This window comes from Penicillium solitum, assembly GCF_028829755.1.
Source record: "Penicillium solitum strain IBT 25940 chromosome Unknown utg000002l_segment0_segment0, whole genome shotgun sequence".
Classification (NCBI taxonomy): domain Eukaryota; kingdom Fungi; phylum Ascomycota; class Eurotiomycetes; order Eurotiales; family Aspergillaceae; genus Penicillium; species Penicillium solitum.
In genome coordinates, this window is record NW_027072122.1 from 447755 (window position 1) to 468160 (window position 20406).

At 44.2% G+C, this 20406-nt stretch overlaps 7 protein-coding genes across 7 annotated transcripts; 3 read left to right on the forward strand and 4 right to left on the reverse strand.

Annotated features, from left to right (window-relative positions):
- Positions 1-186: 186 nt before the first annotated feature.
- N7455_003803 (uncharacterized protein) lies at positions 187-1174 on the reverse strand (the record flags this gene model as incomplete). The annotated part of the gene is made up of 2 exons (XM_040959392.2): positions 187-936; positions 1001-1174. The coding sequence occupies 2 exons, from the start codon at positions 1172-1174 to the stop codon at positions 187-189; spliced, it is 924 nt and encodes a 307-aa protein (XP_040810096.2).
- Positions 1175-1460: 286 nt separating this feature from the next.
- On the forward strand, positions 1461-3575 carry N7455_003804 (Zn(II)2Cys6 transcription factor; the record flags this gene model as incomplete). Its single annotated transcript, XM_065604577.1, has 4 exons — positions 1461-1683; positions 1750-2582; positions 2639-3198; positions 3233-3575. 4 exons carry the CDS (start codon positions 1461-1463, stop codon positions 3573-3575), a joined length of 1959 nt encoding a protein of 652 aa, XP_065462128.1.
- A 50-nt stretch (positions 3576-3625) lies between these two features.
- Positions 3626-4581, reverse strand: N7455_003805 (uncharacterized protein; the record flags this gene model as incomplete). The annotated part of the gene is made up of 3 exons (XM_040959443.2): positions 3626-3709; positions 3768-4293; positions 4349-4581. 3 exons carry the CDS (start codon positions 4579-4581, stop codon positions 3626-3628), a joined length of 843 nt encoding a protein of 280 aa, XP_040810128.2.
- A 256-nt stretch (positions 4582-4837) lies between these two features.
- N7455_003806 (Amino acid/polyamine transporter I) lies at positions 4838-6524 on the forward strand (the record flags this gene model as incomplete). Its single annotated transcript, XM_065604578.1, has 6 exons — positions 4838-5011; positions 5064-5130; positions 5196-5396; positions 5454-5662; positions 5717-6191; positions 6259-6524. 6 exons carry the CDS (start codon positions 4838-4840, stop codon positions 6522-6524), a joined length of 1392 nt encoding a protein of 463 aa, XP_065462129.1.
- Positions 6525-7707: 1183 nt separating this feature from the next.
- On the reverse strand, positions 7708-9241 carry N7455_003807 (flavin monoamine oxidase family protein; the record flags this gene model as incomplete). The annotated part of the gene is made up of 3 exons (XM_065604579.1): positions 7708-8462; positions 8534-8795; positions 8927-9241. The coding sequence occupies 3 exons, from the start codon at positions 9239-9241 to the stop codon at positions 7708-7710; spliced, it is 1332 nt and encodes a 443-aa protein (XP_065462130.1).
- Positions 9242-15061: 5820 nt separating this feature from the next.
- Positions 15062-15753, forward strand: N7455_003808 (uncharacterized protein; the record flags this gene model as incomplete). The annotated part of the gene is made up of 3 exons (XM_065604580.1): positions 15062-15077; positions 15259-15589; positions 15648-15753. 3 exons carry the CDS (start codon positions 15062-15064, stop codon positions 15751-15753), a joined length of 453 nt encoding a protein of 150 aa, XP_065462131.1.
- A 419-nt stretch (positions 15754-16172) lies between these two features.
- N7455_003809 (uncharacterized protein) lies at positions 16173-16842 on the reverse strand (the record flags this gene model as incomplete). Its single annotated transcript, XM_040959474.2, has 4 exons — positions 16173-16277; positions 16331-16405; positions 16462-16686; positions 16825-16842. 4 exons carry the CDS (start codon positions 16840-16842, stop codon positions 16173-16175), a joined length of 423 nt encoding a protein of 140 aa, XP_040810083.2.
- Between the last annotated feature and the right edge of the window lie 3564 nt (positions 16843-20406).

The following is a 20406-nucleotide window of genomic DNA, read 5'->3' on the forward strand; positions in this document are numbered from 1 at the left end:
CATGGGGGCTTATTACATACTTCTTAATGGTACTGAGTTATTCTCGGCGATACCTTCCTCAATCGATTATCGGCCCTCAAATCCTACTTTAGACTTTATAGTCTTCGAGGTCCAATCTTATCGATTTGCGTATCGTTAACTATCTACATGTGTACCTAGGTATCTATCTATCAATCTTCCCCTCTATTAGGCTTCCTTCTCTTGTGAGGGGTCGAAGTCGCCAAATGCGTCGACATCTGCTCCCCGAAGGTACTGTATCGGCGTCTTAAACTCCACGAATCCAATATTTGGGCTTGATAGCTCGTACCCCAGGGCCTTTTGAGCCTCAGGTGACCAGCTCAGAACCTCCTCAGCCGAGTTGGCTAGATAAATATTCTCCTCCTGTCGATAGAATCCGCGAGTGAAAAACATCCCATGTAAGGTCCTCCGCTCATCTGGGGTGATATTTGCTCCTCCGGCATGATACAACCCGCCCAACATGACCCAACAGTCTGTTAGATCCATAAGTGCAGGCCCCGCCTCGTGGAGTTTCGGGGCACGATCAGAGCCCCAAAGATGGCTACTGGGAATGGCTATAGTAGCGCCGTTCTCCACAGTGGTCTTGACTCCGGGGATCATAAATGCCATCATCACATCTGAGCCTGGACGATAACCCGTGGTAGATTGATCTTCGTGATCAACATGGAAGTTCTTGTCGTCTCGATGTAGTCGCTGTGCTTTAGCACCAGGCCCGACATCAAATGTCATGGCGATCGAACAGATTGCCTCGCTCGTATAGGTGTGTTTAGTTTCTCCGTAGAAGTTTGACGTTGTCTTGTCGACGAATTTGGCGGTCAATGTGCGAATGAGTTGATCGACTAGCCATTGTTCTCTGGCTGTCTTACTTCGTCCCATTAGATTGGCACATCGCCGAGTTTCCGGTGGGAAAAGATCGCCCTTTGTTTCCATTTAGTATGCGTACATGGCTGATTCGATTGACGTTTTTTTGAATATGACTTACCTTCCATGGTTTATCCGCGTCGAGGTAAGGTTGAGCCTCCGCATTAACATTATTTATTGTTTCCACGGTGGTAAAGTTCTTGATCACACAGCAGCCATCGTCGATAATGGCTTGAATGATGTCGGTCACATTGGCTCGGTCGATACGTTGGACTTGAGGTTGCTTCACGGTCATGATTGCGAAAGTATTGCTTGAGATACAGTCATGGCTTTGATCTCTTAAATATTGATAGCCTTCATAAATACTCCTATCCGAGTATACTGATACTGTAATCTCGACTTTCTGGAAGGTGGAGCCGATGTAGCCAATCGCCCCCGAGGTCGGTCATTTCTCCGCATTTCTGATAATCAAGATAATCAAGATAGGATAAGGGGGCCAATAACATTGGGTACAATTATCACCTTAACCTTCGTCTTCCCCGCTTTTATCAGCTTGCGCATCAGGCTACTGATGCCGCACCATGTCACCTAGCACTCAGGGCGAAAGCTCTTGTTTGAGCTGTCGCGCCAGGAAGGTGAAGTGCGACCGAATATCACCACAATGCTCGCCATGCAAGAAGCGGAAGCTCGACTGTGAGATTCCAGTAGCCCCGCCAAGGGTGCGCTGGTTGAGGCCGCGCCTGAATGAGATCTCCGAGGACGATGTGGAGGACTTGCATGCGAGGCGACGGCCGCTGTTCACTGGTAAGTCAATGCCGAGAAAGAAACAGAAACAAACCTACATTGAATAGAAGACTCAAAATCCAATAGCCCATGACCTAGCCCACAATGCTGCTGAATTGGTATTCATCACGGGAGATATCTCAGTTGTGTCAATTCTAGATGAATTAGACCAGCAAACTGAGGGTATTGAAAACGATCAGACGTTGTGCAATGGTCCATTCCATGTATTCCAAGCCACGGAAATGCTATCAACTACTCAACTCGAGAGTCTTTCGGATATTTTCGACCCAGAGCTCTGGAATCCTAGGGTAGCAGATGTTACCGAGATGATGGAAGAGGAGAACGAGTACAGTCCAGATCTTGTGAAAACTCCAGAGTTCCTGAGTCTGGAAGATCCCTTAGAATCCGAGACATTCATCTTGGACAATATTGACTTTATGTGTCAACCAACTCCTGGGGCTATGCAATCTGTTATTTACCTTCCATCGTCTCCTTCTCGCTCGTCAGCATCAGACCTGGAGGATTTCACCATGCCACTCACCAAAATGCTCCTTGATCACTATCGTCATACAATGGTGACATTCTTCACTCCTGCTCGAGTTGAGGCTAAGTCACCATGGGAAGCCATCTATATCCCCAGCTTGCTTAGCACGGTAGGCGAAATTGGGTTATCAGGGGATAGCAGTAATGCAAAGGTCTCCCTGCTATTTGCAGTATTTGCAATTAGTGCGTTTAGTCAAAGCCAAAGCTCTTCCCCAGCAGAACAAGGATACCAGGATTGGAATGCTCTTGGGGAACTGTATCGCGAAAGAGCATCCAGACGATTAAAACAATCGCTTTTCAACCTATCTCACGACAAAGCAAAGAAGGAGAAATATAAGGATATTCTGATGGCGCTTCTGAGCATGGTCACTATCTGTGTGAGTTTTAGTGATGTCTTTCCTTTTGTGGACAGTATGTGCTAACCCCGGCACAGGTGGTTAGTGGGAAGATGGAAAATGCGGCTCATTACCTACGAGATATCGAAGAGATCATCAACCTCCACGGTGTCCAAAAGATTTCCCAATCGTCGAAAGTGCGCATGCTCCACAGTATCTATCTTTATCTCCGGGTTGTGACCGAGCGAACTTGTATTGAGAGCCGGTCTCAGCCGAATATTTTCGAAAATTCTTTGACTCTCTCCTTTTCCTCATCCCAAGACATCTCTACTTGGGATCGTCTAATTGGATTCTCTTCACCCTTTATTGAAGGTACTTTGAACTTGGATACACCTTTCAAATCTACGTTTGAGGAAATTTACTCTGTGCCCCAGTCGTTGTTTAAATTGATCCTTCAAACAACCAACTTGTCGGTATTGATCAATAAAATGCAAACGTCGGGAGCACATAACATCGATCATGGTTCATTGTCAGGACAAGTGAAGGATCTGGAGAGCAGAATTTGCACTTGGGAATACGAATGTCCAGGCAACTGGCATTCCGCTCACACTCCTTTGCCCCAGAGAGAGATTTTCCCATATCATTTCGTCCAGGCAATGTATAAAGCGCTGATCGTTTATTTTTTATCGCAGCGTCAGAGACGTCAACGCTGCGATATTGCAATTTTACGTTCAGCAGATAATTGATCATCTTTTCGAATATGACAAAAAGAAACAAAAGCACATGGATCAATCTGCTAATACTTGTTGGCCCGGGTTTATCGCAGGATGCGAGGCACTTGATCCTAAACTCAGAGAGCAGATTTCCGAATGGCTTGAACGGTCTGGTCGATCTACTGGAATTCGCATGTTTATTGTGGCTCTGGAAGCTTTGCAGAAAGTTTGGCAGACGAGAAATCTTCCTGGGATGCAGAATGCCCCTTGGAATCGAGTCTTGGAGGGTTTTGGTGAGCCAAAGGTACTTGTACTGAGTTGAGCCGATATTGGATTGGAATTGTTCACAATGTATTTATTGGCTCCTTTATCTCAACATCCCATAGCCTTGTATCCATCGTGTGATACCGCTGATTCCCACTGCAAGTAACCCTGGAACTCCGCGAATAGGCTCTCCTGTTTGATCGTCAGCCATACACATATTGAACCCAGGATGGATAGCCTATGTACTTACTGGGTCACTAGTATTCTCATAAGTAAATTGCGCAGCTTCGTCATCGATGTGCAATTTTTCCCGACCAGACGCCGCGGCGGCATCAGCAGCTAGTTGGATCATGCAACTTTTTTCCATCAGCAGAAAGAGATAAGCGGCTTCATCCACAGTCTCGCCAACAGTTAGGAGACCATGATTCCGTAATATCATGGCTTTCCCTTGACCAAGACTCTCAGCTAATGCCGTCGATTCTTCCTCTTTAAGAATAACACCGCCGAACTCTTTATAAACACTTTGTGCGCCGTAGAAAATTGCAACGTCTTGATTCAGCATTTCCAGGGGCTGAGCAAATGTCGACCAAGCCTTGCCGTACGTAGAATGGAAGTGACATGCAGCATTCACATCCGGTCTCGCTCGATGAATTGCGCTATGGATCAGGAATCCGGCAGCATTTGCTGGTCGAGACATATTCCCGCCGACAGCGACTCCGTCTTTATTGACTAGAATCATGTCGGATGGATTAATAAGTCCGAAGTAAATCCCCAGACTTTGCAACAAATCAGTATTCTTTTTCCACATATTGATTTGCAAGTTCTACTTACGGATTGGTCCAGAAAAGGTCGGGATTTTCGGGGTCGCGCATACTGATGTGGCCTGCCATTCCTTCGACGAAACCGTGGCGAGCGAATACTCTGAAAGCACCTGCCATATGATTTAGCATATATTCCCTCTGCATCTCAAAGTTTTTAAACTTGGGCACGCCAGGGAGTGGAGTGCCCTGTGACAATGCAGCAAGGCCTGTAAGTTTGGCGTCATTGTCGATAGAGGGTGCCATGGTGGTATGTATACAAACGAGATAGAAGGAAAATGCAAAATCTTTCAAATAAAATAAGAAAAGGGTTTTCTAGTTTGATTAAACCCCTCACTTCGCCAACTTTGCCCTTATCGTGGGGGGAAATTGTATTCGGAAGGTGAGGCCGAAGTTGAGATCCAAGCTCAGTCGAAACACTAATTCCCTTTTTTATAAAACTCCCTTCCATTCATTTTTCCCGGATTCACAATTTTTGTATTCCACTTGGAAAAACTGGATTATGGACAAATCAAAAAGCGTTGATAGTGGAGATATGGGTGAGAAGCATGGTGAGAAGCATGGTGAGAAGCACGTTAACCTGAACCTGATCATTTCTGTTGGAGAAGGTCAAGTGGAGGCAGATGTGGAGAAAGACGGTGCTCTTCATCGGACATTGACTCCACGTATGATTCATGTACGTTCGGAATGCAATATGCAATATATTTTGAACGCTAACACATTTCAAGGTCATCTCCCTTGGCTCAAATGTGGGTAGTGGTCTATTCATTGCCACAGGAAAGGCATTGGCTGAAGGTGGCCCTGGAAACATGTTCTTGGGTTACCTCGTGGTATGCATTGGCGTATGGGCCAATCTTCAGAACCTAACGGAGATGACATTGCCTTTCCAACGTCGGGAAACTACATCGACTACGCAGATCGTTGGGTTGATCCTGCGTTGGCGTTTGGAGCTGGTGTGGCTGAATGGCTAGGTTGGACATCTGTTTTCGCTTCAGAGGCGACGTTTTTCGTCATTTTGGTCAACTATTGGGCTGAAGGTGTTGTTCCAGATGCAGCGTTGCGTAAGTTTTCATTCTATATAGCTTTTTCTATACTACTATGCTAACGCGTTTCAACAGTCAGTATTTTCTTGGTCATATGTCTCGCCGTATTCTTCATGCCCAATAAGATTTTCGGATGGCTCGAATACTTCGGCTCGCTTGTCAAGGTCTTTTTATTTATCTTTATTACTCTTATCTCCCTCGCAATAATTGGAGGAGCTGGGTCAAAAGGCTACGTGCGTGACAGAAGCACCTGGACCGATTTACCATTCAAAAATGGCTTTGGGGTAGGTTTTGGTTTGGAATGACAAATTAATCTCTAATCTAACGTTTTAATTTAGGGATTTGCTAATGCTGCACTTCTCGCAATTTGGGCCATCGGCGACCAGGTTTTTATCGGTGTCATGGGTGGTGAGGCCCAGTCACCTCGTTACTCCATGGCACACTCGGCAAACTTGATCCCTTGGCGAGTGGCAGTATTCTACCTAGTCTCGACCGTTCTTGTTTCTATCATTGTTCCTTCAAACGATCCGCGCCTCTTAGGTGGCTCAGGTGTTGCCGCCTCTCCGTTCGTAATTGCCGTACAAGATGCGGGGATTAAAGGCGTCCCTGACCTGATCAATATTTGCATGATCATTGGTGTTTTGGCCATTGCTCTGGAATGTATTTTCTTACCATCGAGAATCCTACGAACAATGGCCCTACAAAAACTTCTGCCGGCTTTCATTGCCAAAGTTGACGAACGAGGTCGGCCAAGATGGGCACTTACCATCACCGCGCTCGCAGCTGTCCTTTTAACATACATGAGTTTGAGCGGTATGTTTATTATTTACTCTTTTGGCCTTCCCTCACATGAATGTCTTATGCTAATAAAACAATAAAGCCGGGGGTCTCGAAGTCCTGAACTGGCTTATCGCCATCACCAGTGCATCCTTCTTCACCAACTGGGCAATTATCGGCTTCACATCTTTCCGATTTCGAGCCGCAGTTAAAGCACAGAGAAGTCCCATTTTCGATCACCAGTACGGGTGGAAGTCGAACTTCTGGCCTCTTGCTCCGGTATTAATTCTTGTCATATCAACTCTACTGTTGATCTGTATTCTTTATTCGAGTATAAAACCGCTGGTATGTGAACCCGACATGCTTTAAGCTTGTTACCTCTCCTATTTTTCAGTTATCTAAAAAGATCCAATTACAGGCTGGTGAATTTACGGTGTATAACTTCTTTTCTTATACTATCGGCTTGTTTCTGATTATATTCTCAACCATCGCATACAAGATTATCTTTCGAACGCCTTGGCGTGATCCGGCCACAGCCGATTTGGTTACTGGTCATCGGACATTGACAACTGAGGAGATTCGACAGCTAAATGCGTATTATGAGCGTCCGTTCTGGCGACGAATCGGGACGTATATTAGGCTGTGGTAACTGTTCCGTTATATACCGTGTGAGAAAATATTCTATCTTGATTGTTAGAAGAGATAGCCGAGGGGATATCAATGAATATTATCTTATTCTTATTTACTACGGCAGGTTTGAGATGCCATCGCGCCAACCGGGCTCTTGCGAGGCAGAAAATTAAAAGGTTATATATAGAAAGGTCTCTTGCGCAGAATATGCTTTTTTTAATGCCTTCGTATATACCTAAAAAGAGCATCTAAAAAGAGCATCTAAAAGAGCATCTAAAAGAGCATCCAAAAGATATGACAAGGCCGTATAGGCGGCGGACTATTCTTGTTAATAATAAACTAACAATCTATACCCATAATACGAATTTCACTTGTACTAGGATCATATCTAGAAAAAGGGCAGAGGGAGAAGGAATAAGTAGTAGCTAGGTAGGAGGCAGCAGAGTCTATATTCTAAGCAACTATATATCTTGATAATGTAATATTAGAATATTAGCTCTCTGAACTTAGTTCGCTACTAATATATACTTATTTTGAAATATTATTAACAATAGTAGTCGGCCCCTTATGCGACCTTGTCATGTCTTTTTGGTAATCTCTTAGATGTCTTTTTAGATGTCTTTCAACAGTTCTTTTAGCTGTGTTTTTAGGTGTATACAAAGGGGGGAAGCATCCTTTGTGCAAGAGACCTTTCTACTAGGGACTAGGGATATAGTCGCAGTCTTCTTAATATCCCTACCGAGCTCGCCTAGTATTTCTTATATACTAATTATTAGGTTAATCTATTTTCCTTTATTTAGTATTAATATTAGAATATTAGAGGATATTATCGTACATTACATAGTCAAAACAGCGGCTTTGCATAAAATAGTATAGTAGATAGTCCCTGAAGTGTAAGACTTCTTGTATCGACTTCTAGTATTTACAACTTTGGCCTTTCCTCCAAAAGCCTCAACACTTCCTTCGCACCTTCTTCGCCCGAGCTGACTGCTCCTTCCATATATCCCTTCCACTCCTTGGCAAACTCCGTTCCAACAAAATGGATATTCCCAATGGGAACCTTCCAAAGATTCCCAACAGAAGTCATAACCCCAGGCCCACTAATCGGACATACAGCACCCTGACTCCATTCTTCATTCATCCACTGCCTCTCCAAAACATCAATCGGCTCCAAAGCCTTCTCATCTCCAGTAATCTGAAAGAGATGCTGCAAAACTGCAGCTTGCCTTTTGAACGGGGCCATCTCACTCCACTTTCGACCGATAGAACCATTCACAAAGCAGGTCGATGAAAATTGACTGTCTGCGGCGCTGCTAGTATCCCGAGCTACAACGATAGGTCCGTCATAGCTAAGAATAAGTCCGCAGAGATTCTTCTCGATCCACCATGGCTCCTTGTAGATAAGAATCGATTTGGTATAAGTGCCCAGCTTGGTACTAGTGCTAGCGGTCCACTTGCGCTCTGGAAGTGCGGGAGAGAAAGTGATATCTTTGTAGAGCGGAGTGGGGATTGAGATAATGAGTTTTCGAGCAGTAAAGACTTTCTCCGTTAAGAGAGGCGATGCCACCATCACTTGCACTTTGGTCCCGTTGTCAGACACGGCTTTCACTGGCGATGAAAGATGGATTGATCCCAGTGGGAGTAATTTAGCCAGGTTATTGGCAACTGATTGGGTGCCTATCTATCACATTAGTCCCTTTCACTCTGCTTGGTAGTTGTAATTGTAATGGCTGAGAAATGTATCTTACCTTTGCGAAAACGCAGATACTGTCCTCCGTGCTTGCTATCAGAGCGCATTTGCATTAAGCCACCTCCCTTCGCGCAATAATCCACAAAGCACCCAGCACTAATTTCATTCGAGTCCACGCCGAGCATGACCTGGGTCCAGAGATTGACCATCTTCAAGGTTCTTTCACTTCCCCGCTGATGTTGAACATATTCATTCAAGGTAATCTGATCAAGCTCTAGAACCTGTTCATTTATCGAGCCTGCAAGTAGAGATTCTCGAGCCTGAATAGAAAACTCGTGAATTGCATCTCTAATTTGTTCAAGATTCTGAACATCACATACATTTTCAAACTAGTTCCTTTTTCTTAGTTCCGTCTCTGTGTGGGCATTCGGGGTGGTACACAAGTACATACCGGTGGTGTAGTCCCATACGCAAATGGAATAATTGTTCCATCTAGGTCTTGCATCAAACCATTCCCCTCTGTATTCTGCTTGATAATCTCGAGTCCAAAGCGCTGTGCATAGCCATGCATGCAGTACTGGTTTGTGTCGTTGATCCAGGCAGCACCAAGATCAACACATCCGCCTGCTTCGAGTGAAGCCGTGCATGTTTTTCCACCGACCCTATCGCGGGCTTCCAGTACAAGGACTGAGTGACCGGCTTCGTGGATGTTGAGTGCGGCTTGGAGGCCGCTGAGTCCTGCGCCGATTATGATAGTGTCGTACATTGTAAACAAGTGGAGTTATTGATGATCTTGCAGACAAAGACTTTCGGGGTGTGGGAATATTTATTATATGAGGGGTATTGGGGTCTTTTAGATGTATTCGACATTAAACTGATAGATGCAGCCGTTATATTTCTGGAATAGGAAGGCAGGTCCGAAGGGTTGGGGAAACTCCCAATTATTTCCCTCCCATATTTATTACTTGAAAATACAGGAAATACACCTGATTATATATATGAAATGAGTAAGTTTGGTACAATTACTAGCCGTCGAATGATAACAGGCGGTGATAGTCGTTACGCACCGCCAGGTTGAACGACAGAAGACTCAAGTGGTGGACCGATCGCCAAAGAAGACGTACTGCCTGCATCATACCTATCATCGAATCTCACATCATCAAGCGAAACTTCGGCAGCGTCTTCCCCGGTGACTCTAGTAGGCGACCTCCGGTGTGATCTAGATTTGACGATAGAAGCCCACTGGGCTTTGAATATTGGGAGTGCGGTTGATGTGTAGATAATTGCGTTCCAAAGCCCTTGAAGAGATAGAACAAGTGCACCGGCCAAATTCAACCCGAATTTCGGTTTGTTGGGATTGGTCAACCCGTAAATTCGATTCACAAATGACGGTAACTAGGATCCTTGTCAGTGACGGCTTATGAGTGGGTTCAGTGGAAAGGGACATATCCATACCCAGGTAGCAACCATGGCTATGAAGAAGAGAAACGAGTATCTGAAATAGCTCCGCATTGCATTGTGCTTGTTAGCTTGGATGTCTAACCCGCTTCTAGTGCGTGAATGTTGGGATTCGATGGAGGTTGAATAAAGCATGGCTGGGCCACTACCCGAGCCTTTAGCTGCAGTAGCGGTCACATCGAAAGAAACCGATCGGGTAACGCCCGTTGCTCTGTGGACGGGTAGTTCATCTTTAGCCGTTTTTAGAGCCCGATACTGTCGCCAGATCCGGACGCCGGCTGTGGCATAGATCGCAAAGGTTGCAATACTGACTACCCTGTGGAAGGAAATTAGATGGGGAATTGGTAAAAGATATTGTATGACCTACCAGACTGGACCATAGAAACACACCAAACGTAGAAATTGCCACGGTTCGGCGATTGAGCACCATATCTAACGAGGAGTCAGTTTTATGCTGGGCATAGTCTGCAGGGCATAGTCTGCAGTAGGAACCTACCAAGGCTGGACCATAGATCCTGCCTCTTCCGGTGGTCTTGATGAGGCTCAATGTCGTCGCAAGGATGAGTGGTAACCCGTAACAGAACAGAAAGTACCACTTCTCGAGCTTCTTGAGGTCTTCTGCCGAGTATCTCCGGTAAAAAGTGAGATATATGTTAACCGCCATGCAAAAAGACCATAACGAGTCCGTTGGCATCCAACTTTAATTGGGACATTAGCTTCCAATTTCTTTCAGGGATAATGACCAACATACTATTGGATAAAGAAGGCTTGGGCGAGACATAAAGCAGAACGCGGTCCCGCTATCACTCCATCTCTGCTCATCAAAGATGCAACGGCGGCGAAGGCATTCCCAAAAGACGCATAAAATATCAGTCTATTGACTGGTTTGCGAAAGGCGTTTGAAGCACAATACGTTGTCACAATGAACGCACATCCTAGCAGAGAAGCGCTGCCTCCCACTCTTTCTGCTATTCCGATAGCCCGAAGTTGCTCGTTGGTCAAGGACATTGATGTAGGTCTAAGTGCGACTCGACCTCGAGCCTTATACACTGTTGTATGTCAAAAGAGGCTCCATGGCCATGTGGATGAGAAGAGCACGTGGTGGCGATATAGGTGAACCTGGTGAGTACGATCATTCGCTCGGCCGACATTTATGGACAAAGGAAAAGACTTGGCTAAATTCTAAATGTATGGTCGACAAAGACCCTCGTTTAATTCCCCGCATAAAGAAGGTTCGAAATATGTAAGCGTCATACACCTCCGGGGCCCACTCGAAATTTTAGGCGTGGGGAAAAATAGCAAATTGCTTTGATAGGGAACTTGTGTTCGACTTTCTAGGCATCTCGTAGATGAATGTGATTTAAATATCTCAGCAATCCATGAGGTAACCAGCACCGGTATATGTTTGGTGAGGATGTAGTCAACGGTGACATCGTCGGTGATCGTAGGGGATTACTTTGGTATCGTCTGATATTATCTTGGTCCTATTATTCGCCCTGCTTAAACGGTACATATGTACCTAAGCATACGTAGGTAGCTATACGTCGGGTACAATATTTCCTCTGCCGGGTGGGGCTTTCCTGTCTTAGCTGCCGCCACTTTTATGAGGGCGCTTAGAGTCAGGCTCTCTGAGTAAATTTCAGTCCGGGCTCAGACTCAGTGAGCGGCTCAGAGCCATCACGTGACGAATCAGTAAGGCCCAATGAACGAACGCTCACTGATTACTTAGAGACTGATCAGAGCCATCTATTGAACACTCAGTCCACGCTCAGTCTATACCCAAAGAAGCCCTTTGCCCTATAATCCTGTTTGTTTGCGAACTACTTTTTGATGGCTATTATTTCTCACTATAAGCCTACTTTTTAAGGTGCACGATCTTCCGATCTCGTTCCCCTCTCAAATTATAACGCACTAGAGCACGACGACGCAAATTGGAAGGCACGGAGTTCATCTATCACGGGGCGGCGTAGGAGAAAAGTCTTCGGTTATATCAAATCACTGAATTATAAATTAGAATTATTTCCCTACTCTAAGCCCTAAGAGGATGTACTACTAAGCTATTAATCTTTAGATGAAGTGAGTTAACATTTACTTGTATATAAGGAATACCTGGCGAATAAGTTACTTACTTACTATTAGGTTCGTTGAATAGGAACGAATCGAGGGCTATAAAATAGGACCAGGCTATGCGATTCTAGACTATATACTTATTAAAGAATTTCTTCGGTGGTACAGTTATTCGGCGCGAGGGAAAAAAGGTAAAAATAGACGGCTGGTGATAATATCGGTTCTTAATTGTACGGAGAGGCTGTTTAGTAGATTTGAAGAAAAATTGTAAATTAAGATTGTGTTAGAAGACCGGAAAGAGATATCTAGTATAAGCGGTATATAGATTTTACTTTCTATATTCCGGAATGGAAGCCAAACTAACTACAGTACAGTGGGTAAAGAGAATATTGACAGAAAACGAAAGAACGATTGAGAATATCGAGGATCTAGCCCACAGCTTTACTAGGAAGGATTTTCTCCGAGTGATATCCTCTATATAGCGAGCGGATTATCGCCGGGGTAGTCAAGGAGAGGAGGCAATAGAATGGAAAGAATTAGCATAATCAGATTTTACTTCATTTTAGTTTCAATATTACTGTATATATGTTGATTGCATGTCAATACTATCCGACCTTGAAGAGATTGTACAAACGAATTATTGAAAGAATAGTGTGTAAGCCGATGCGCAGAATCATTGGAAAGTGAGAAATGGAGAGGTACTTGTGATTGAAAAATCATGCATCTTCATGACCTTTCCACAATAGCTCAAACATCACAATCTGTTCAATGGCAGGTATTGACGGCCTTTCTTTATCGAAGCGAACAGACCATTGAAGGCATCGCTTGCGGTGGTTTAAGTAAGACAAGATTACAAAAATGTTCGATTCTTAACCCGCTGTCTACTTCCATAATTAACTGTTGCAATGTTCCGCAAGAAACGGCTGGTTATTACCTTGCCAAATAAGTGGGTCAATTGATCACCATCAATTACCACCCTCAAAACGCCACTGGACTATGTTGCACCAGTCGATTTTGTTCCTGGGATCTTATTATCTTATTGGGGGAGAGTGGTGAGTTGGGGGAGAGAGCTCAAAGACGTCTTCATTGAATCAGACAGACTAGCACTGAATATTCGACTATATCGCCTGCAAAGGTGCTTTTCAGCCTTGGAAGAAGATATAAAAATGGACTTCCTATAATATTCTGACGCCCAATTTACTCTATTCATATCGTACATTTAACCCAAACATCAAATGATGCGTCTTGGTACCCCTTTCATCCTTGGACTGGCCCTATCAGCGTCTGCTCTGTGGTCAGTTACTTACTATACCACAACCGATTGTGCAGGCGCGGGAAAAGAGGTTGGAGGTTTCGAAGCGGGGTGCTGGACTCTGGAAAACGGTACGGAATCGGTCATGGTCTCTACCGACAGTGGCAATAATATTACCTTGAGTACGGGTAGCACCTGCAATCCTCGTTGCGAAGATGACATTCTAAGCCGAGTAACCGACCGATGTATCAATGCCGCTATCTGTTCCTTTTTATCTTATTAATTGTAAGTTAATTTTCTTAATTACCTTCCCCACCGCGATATAGATCTGCAAACTAACACTGCAAGGTTTATTAAAGCACCGAAAACGCGCTAGATAGGTGTTAATAAAGGATAGGTAAGGGGTCAATACGAGCTTCCAGAATCTTTCTGTCTTTTACTATATGTATATGAAAGAGCTTGGATATCGAATCTAAACGAGTACAACAAACAGGTGCACTCTTGGAAACAATCAAAAAACCCCCTTTTTGTATTGACATACTCAAGCCTTCACCGGAAAAACTGATCATATATGACCTAGATCGGGAAATTGTAGAGGGTTGGAAATTCACAATAGGAGAATATGGATATTATGATTTATTTGCCATAATACGCCATACTGTACTTTTAAGACCCTATATTCTCTCATCCTACTAGAGCCGAAGACCTAAGCCTAGTTGTTGCAAATTTCTAGGAATGTGTTACCTTTGTTCTATCCGTCTTGCCCGTATAAAGCCAGAATTTGCGTACCACCTATATATGTATATGTCTGAGTAACTTGGTTTCTACCTAGATAAGATGACTGACTTCTCCCAGGATGGGTTCTAGACTTTGATTATGTACAACCTCGTGTATCTGAAGAGCCCTTGTCGCCGAAGGTTGTCCCAAAAATTCTAAATGACAATGTGCTAGGGAGCAAATGCCGATTTGCGAGACTATTCATTATCTATACATTTTATTGGACTTCCAATCGTATCACCTGGTATATGTTAACGAATCCGGATGCGATAAACGGGATGGGTTCAGACGGATAGGGGCGGATGATTTCATTGACCCCGACCTATCGCTTTTGAGGATTATAAGCCCCACCCACTTGGCTGATTACGGAGTCATATTTTGGTCTACTGGTCAGTAAAATCAACCCGGGAGGTGAAAAATGAGATTTACTACTACTACTACTACTACTACTACTACTACTGCAGCGGAAACAGGAATGGATATTTTGACACTCTATTCCACTGATCATCCTCGAGGAAGAATCTGTTTAAAAATAGATTTCGCGATTAGCTGGTAGAAATCCGAGAAGTTCTTTTGGCAAATTTAAATGGCTTGCAATGAGAGGTATCGTTTCCGGTGGAGAGGAGGCGCCATTAATGGATCTAAGGGTCAACGGTGAAGATGATCGATTGATGTTCACGCCGTGAAAGGTGACGGGTTGGTCGTCTAAGTCGGAGTTGAAGAATGCAAATACGATAGGCGAGAGGGTTGAGCTCTGTCCTAGTCCCGCATTCGGTAGCGGCGTCATCTCGGTGCGGAAGTCGTCAAATCTAATGCTAGCGTGGCGGTCGCTCCTAAAGCTCATGATCCATTTTCTCGCCGTGGTTGGAATTCCCCTTACCCGGAGGCAAGCGCCTAGGTTCACTTTGTTGACTCCATTGAAGACATCTTTCGGGTCGAATGCTACCAGAGTCACCACTTTGTGCTTATACCGTGCTCAAAATAAAAAAAGAAGGAGAGGGAGAGAGAGTTGAGAGCTAACTGGCTATCTATATGGCAAACGTAATCGGTTCTGTCCCATGTGATATCTGACAAAGCAGGTGTCCAACACAATAAAGGAAACGCCGTTGCCTAACGCACCTGGGCGGAACTACACTTTTGTGGGGGGATCGTCACGAGTGAGCAATGGAACCATTCAGATCCGTAAAACGAGAATGGCATCGCTATTGAGTCTTACTAACTTGGTGCAGAGTATGATCTCAAGACAGATATTACTCACTATCTACAAACCCGGAGGGCTAACTCGGGTGCCAACACTCTTGAAGATGTCATCAACTTCACCGTCAAGCTGTGGGATCTTGAGTCTCCAGAGGGCCAATGCTGTTTTCCTGTCCTAGTTTCAGCAGATCAACTTGGTGATCGGTCGACTTCTGGAGAATACTGGTTGGCCAAGAACACCCAGACTCGTCTTTATCAAGAAGGTCTGGCTGTTCTTTTTGAGAAGTACAGGCTCGATGTGCTCGTGCTGTCGACTGAATTCTCGTCTTCGCGACTCGGTGCCGTAGGGAGACTTCCCGTTGGGTCGGTTTCTCTAGGCTATGACGATTCTGGGCTATGACGATATTAATCTGCCATTCAGTATGGCTTTCGTGGGTCGACAGTATGACGAAGGATCTGTCATTCGCTCCATGTCTGCGTATGAAGCAAATATCCCTGCTCGCAAGGTGCCACATCTGCTGGAGTAAGATACGGTATGGAGTAGCGGGCTCAAGACGCATGGTATGTGGCAATAGTATTGAAGATGGTACAACATTATTGGATATCTCGGAGAGATAAATCAAGGTGTAGCAATAGTATAGCGAAGGGCAAGGGTTGAGATTTAGAGCGAAGGACGCTGTCTCTTTATTACGAGATAGAGATTAGGATTCAGTTCTCCAGCAATCGCGTATTTACCTTCTTTGTGGTTGTCTCGATTGAGACACAAGCGGGTGCAAGGGTAATTCTGATCTTCTGACCCTTCTGTCGCCAGGTTCTTCAGCCAAATTCAGTAAACATCACTTTCCTGAGACTTGTAACCACTTAGCACTAGAATTACCCTGGACAAGACGAAATATTATGAATCGTGCATTAGGGTTGATCTAGCAGGCTATGATAGCATTAACTTTTACAACTTTGAAGTGCTCTCCTCGCGGCCAACAAGGTTAGGGTGGCCGTCGTTCATTGGTCGGGTGACAGCGTAGAAAGCAACACCCTCAGTCTTTGTTGAGAACTATAAATGGGTCAGCAAGTGTATACAGGCTGATTAGAGTACAGATAACTAACCTGAGCCTTGGATCCAACATGAAAGAAGGCCCAGTCTCCAGCAACGAGGTGGTGGGTCTTGCCAGTGGCCTCATCCTATATGTTATCAGTATCATTCGTAATACAGATTTTGAAATCGACTGGGATCTTACTGTGATGTCGATTTGACCCTTGAGAACATACTTAGTCTCCTCGTAGTCGTACTCGCCGTATCGTGTAGGTCCGGGCACAACACGGTAGAATCCAGTGGTCAGGTAAGGGGTAGGGTGTGAGCTCTGGGATTTGATTGAATGGAAGTCGGCGATAATGGCGCAGTCACCCTTAGGGATAGGGATGTGCTCATGGCCGGCGCCCTTGATAATGGTAAGAGGAACGATCTTGTTGTTAGACACTAGAGATATTAGCACAAGATTTTAGACGACGACTAAGTGTATCTTACTGTTGAAGCGTATAGATAAATATTAGAGATATAGACAAGTAGGTACGAGACAAGCTGTCAGCACCTGCTTATATACCGATTGAAACGGAGCCATCTCGGTATAGATAGTGTTATCAAACCTTGAGATACGGGGTCCGGCTCCGGGGCCGTAGCTCCGTGCTACCCCTCAAGCTTATTCAGCTGCCACTAAGCTACAAAGAGGGTTAGTGTCGGCGAATTAAGGTGGACCCAGACATAACGTGATCGGAAACTCACGGCCCTTAGCCGGATTATCCTGGAGTAGACTTCGGCAGAACCCATTTTGGGTCGGAGTCTCCGACCCAAAACCCAACCCATTGGGTTTTGGGTTCCGCCCTCTATAACCCAACCCAACCCAAAACCGAATAACCCAATAATAACCCATTTGAACCCATTTTTGCATAAAATATAGGTCTTGGCGTTCATAACGATGCTAAGTCATTCAAATAAATGACTGTTTTTTACAACTGTTCTGGTTTGTTCATCGAATATTGCTACATTATCACAATATTGAGTTGGGAAATTTATGTAATTGCTCTGAATTTGAAGCTAATAGGCTTTATATTATATTGATTACCGATAAAAGTTGACATTAATCATGGTATAGTGGTGTTCTATTAATTTAAGTATTTGTTGACTGTGGACTGTTGAAAATATATATTTGTGGTAGAGGTGAGTAGACCTGGCAGTGACCCGCGGGTGACCCTCACGACCCTCCACCCGCCCCGCCACTAGGGTGGTCCGAGGGTCCAACCTTCCGACCCTGAGGGTCGTCAAACAGTACAAACAGGCAAATCTCGTGACATGTATAATTTATGCAGATTTCCTCTGTAATTTTAAGTAACCTGATTACATGCCTGAACTTCTTGAGCAATTAATTTAGTGATATACTGTTGCAACAACTTCTAATATATATTCTTAAACCTAGTTTCTATCTACTACATATCCATTGAGCCTTTTTGACACCTTCCGAACTCTTCCAGACGATCGAGGGAGAGGAATTTCACTATCTTCATCTATGCCGTCCTCAGGATTGGTTTGTATATCATCACCTTCACTTAGTGAGCCACTTCTTTGTCTCCTCCTAAGTATAGTGTTAGATGATGGTTGTAAAGTCGGTCGGGACTGAGTTTGTTCAACTATATCTTCCTCGGTATCACTAATTGGTTCAAATGATACGGTCTCTGTGCTGCTTGCCTCTATCGAAGCTGCAATCTCCTAGGAAGATAGGTACTCGTGGAGAATCAGCCGCTGATTCTCCTGTAGATCAAACCTTGTTGTATATATAAACATCATAATATCCTGGATTGTCTTCGGCTTAAGTGAACCTCGCCGGTAATAACAAATATCACGCGTAGAGTTGAATAGTCGCTCTACGCCTAGACTGCGGCATATCCGCTCCAATGGATATCAGATCGATCCTTATATCCGCAATTTGCGGATATTGGATATGAGTTGATATCCACATCCGCACTGCGGATATGAGTTGATATCCATATCCGCAATGCGGATATCCTTGGATATCCGCACTAGCATAACTCTCGCTTACTTTCCCCCTTGTAGCCTGTCACATGATCTTAATGCAGCTTACCAATATTTCCTTACCGTTGAAATAAACGCATGTTTGGTCCTGACAGAACCAACCCCTTTAATCAACGGTCGGCCCTTTGAAATTTTAGGAAATAGATATGTATCGAAGGTCTCCTTATACAGTATTTGTAGGTAGTGTCGTAGTTTTCTTAGTCCGACGTTTTGTTGTAAAGATGGCCGTAGATTGACGATTTTGTTGTAAGTTATATATAGAAATATATATTTAACTACTGTTAACAATGATAAACTTCGTAAGAAACAGAACATGGAAAATCAAAACCTTTATTATTGGATGAATTATTTCAACCTTAGGCTTAAATAAAAGCCGAGAGTCCTAGCTATCTACTGATTATTTTTTCAATTTGTTCTGACTACTAGAACTTGAGAAATCCGAGATAGAAGTTCTTGAAATGCGGACTTTGCGAGTTTCGAGGTCTTGCGGATATCTTGTGGATATCCACAAAATATCCACAAAATATCCGCAAGATATCCTCAATATCCTCAAGATATCCTCAAAATCCGTAGGATATCCTCCAATTATCCGCACTAATATACAATACAGCCAATCATTTAGGTAAACCACATCAAAAGTAAGTCTAAGTTAGAATATCCTAGTACGCTTACTTTACCCCTGAAAACCTCTACTACTTCAGATGTAAGCCTCTCTATTCTTTTAAGCACCCTACTATACTATATATTATAATTGTTAACTTCTTAATGTCTCAATCACAGTTCTCGTTCACTAATTCAGATGTGGATTTAGCTTCTGATCGGATTTACCCTGACAACTTCTCCGATTTTTTGGGTATCCAAACACCAGTCCCATCGATATCGCCGACTCGTTCAACTCGTTTAACCCTTGCGCCCTTATCCCTTACTCGCGTCGGACCTCCCCTTCAAAAGCACTGGGTTTTATATCCATCTGATTCTATGTGTGATGATATGGAGGACTTACGCAATAAATTCGTTAGTTGGTGGCTTACAACTGAGTATGGATCTCAGTCTGATGTTAGGAACACAATTCGATGGGAATCAAAAAGCAAATCGGATATCTGGGATAGCTTCTACCAGGTTGCAAATGACAAAAATGGAAAGCCGAAGGTTATGTGCAAGGCATGTCTCTGTACGATTGGCCATCCAAGATTCCGGCGTGCTGGTTCTTCGCCTATGACAGCACACCTCAAAACTGGAGCATGTTCAAAAAAAAGTGGCCCAAGAATCGACCAGCTTCTCAAAAGAATGGTATGTTAACCAGGGCACTTAACTGGCATTACTACAGTAGTCAAGTTCTTTATAATTTAGCAGCTAACATTGAGTACTTTGATCTAGCCAGGTACTACTAGCATATCATTCACCCAAGACCATCTCTCCGATGCTATTCTGAGATTCATTTCGACTGCACATCTGCCCTTTCGAGTGATCGAACACCCCCAATTCCACCGCATGTTAGAGGTTGCTCAACAATCATCCACTAAACTTACAATTCCATCAGCACGAACCATTCGACGTCATCTCGATATAACAATCCAGAATAACCAGAAGGGGATTCTACAGAGACTTCCAGAGGGGTGTCGGCTATCAATAGCCTTGGATTGCTGGACTTCTCCTTTCCAGCAGGCCTTTATGGCTATCACTGGTTACTTTATCGATCATAACTGGGATTACTGTGAGGTTCTTCTAGGCTTTGAGCCTCTCTATGGCTCCCACACTGGTGAAAATCTCAGTAAAACTGTGACCCAGATCCTAACAGAGCATGGTATCTCGGATCGTGTCCTGTCAGTGACTACAGACAACGCAACCAACAACAATACTTTGATGCAGAGTATCCAGGACCACCTTCAGTCTCAGCATTCATCAGATATCTCAATCTTCCGTGTCCCATGCATCGCGCATGTGATCCAGCTGAGTCTGAATGAGCTTCTTGGGAAGCTTAAGGCAGTGCCAAGCAACAAAGAGATCGAGTTAGAGTGGTCCGAGGAAAAAACCCACTCCTTCCAGAATAAGCGCAATACCTCCGGCGGTATCCAGATCACAGATACATTAAAAAAGG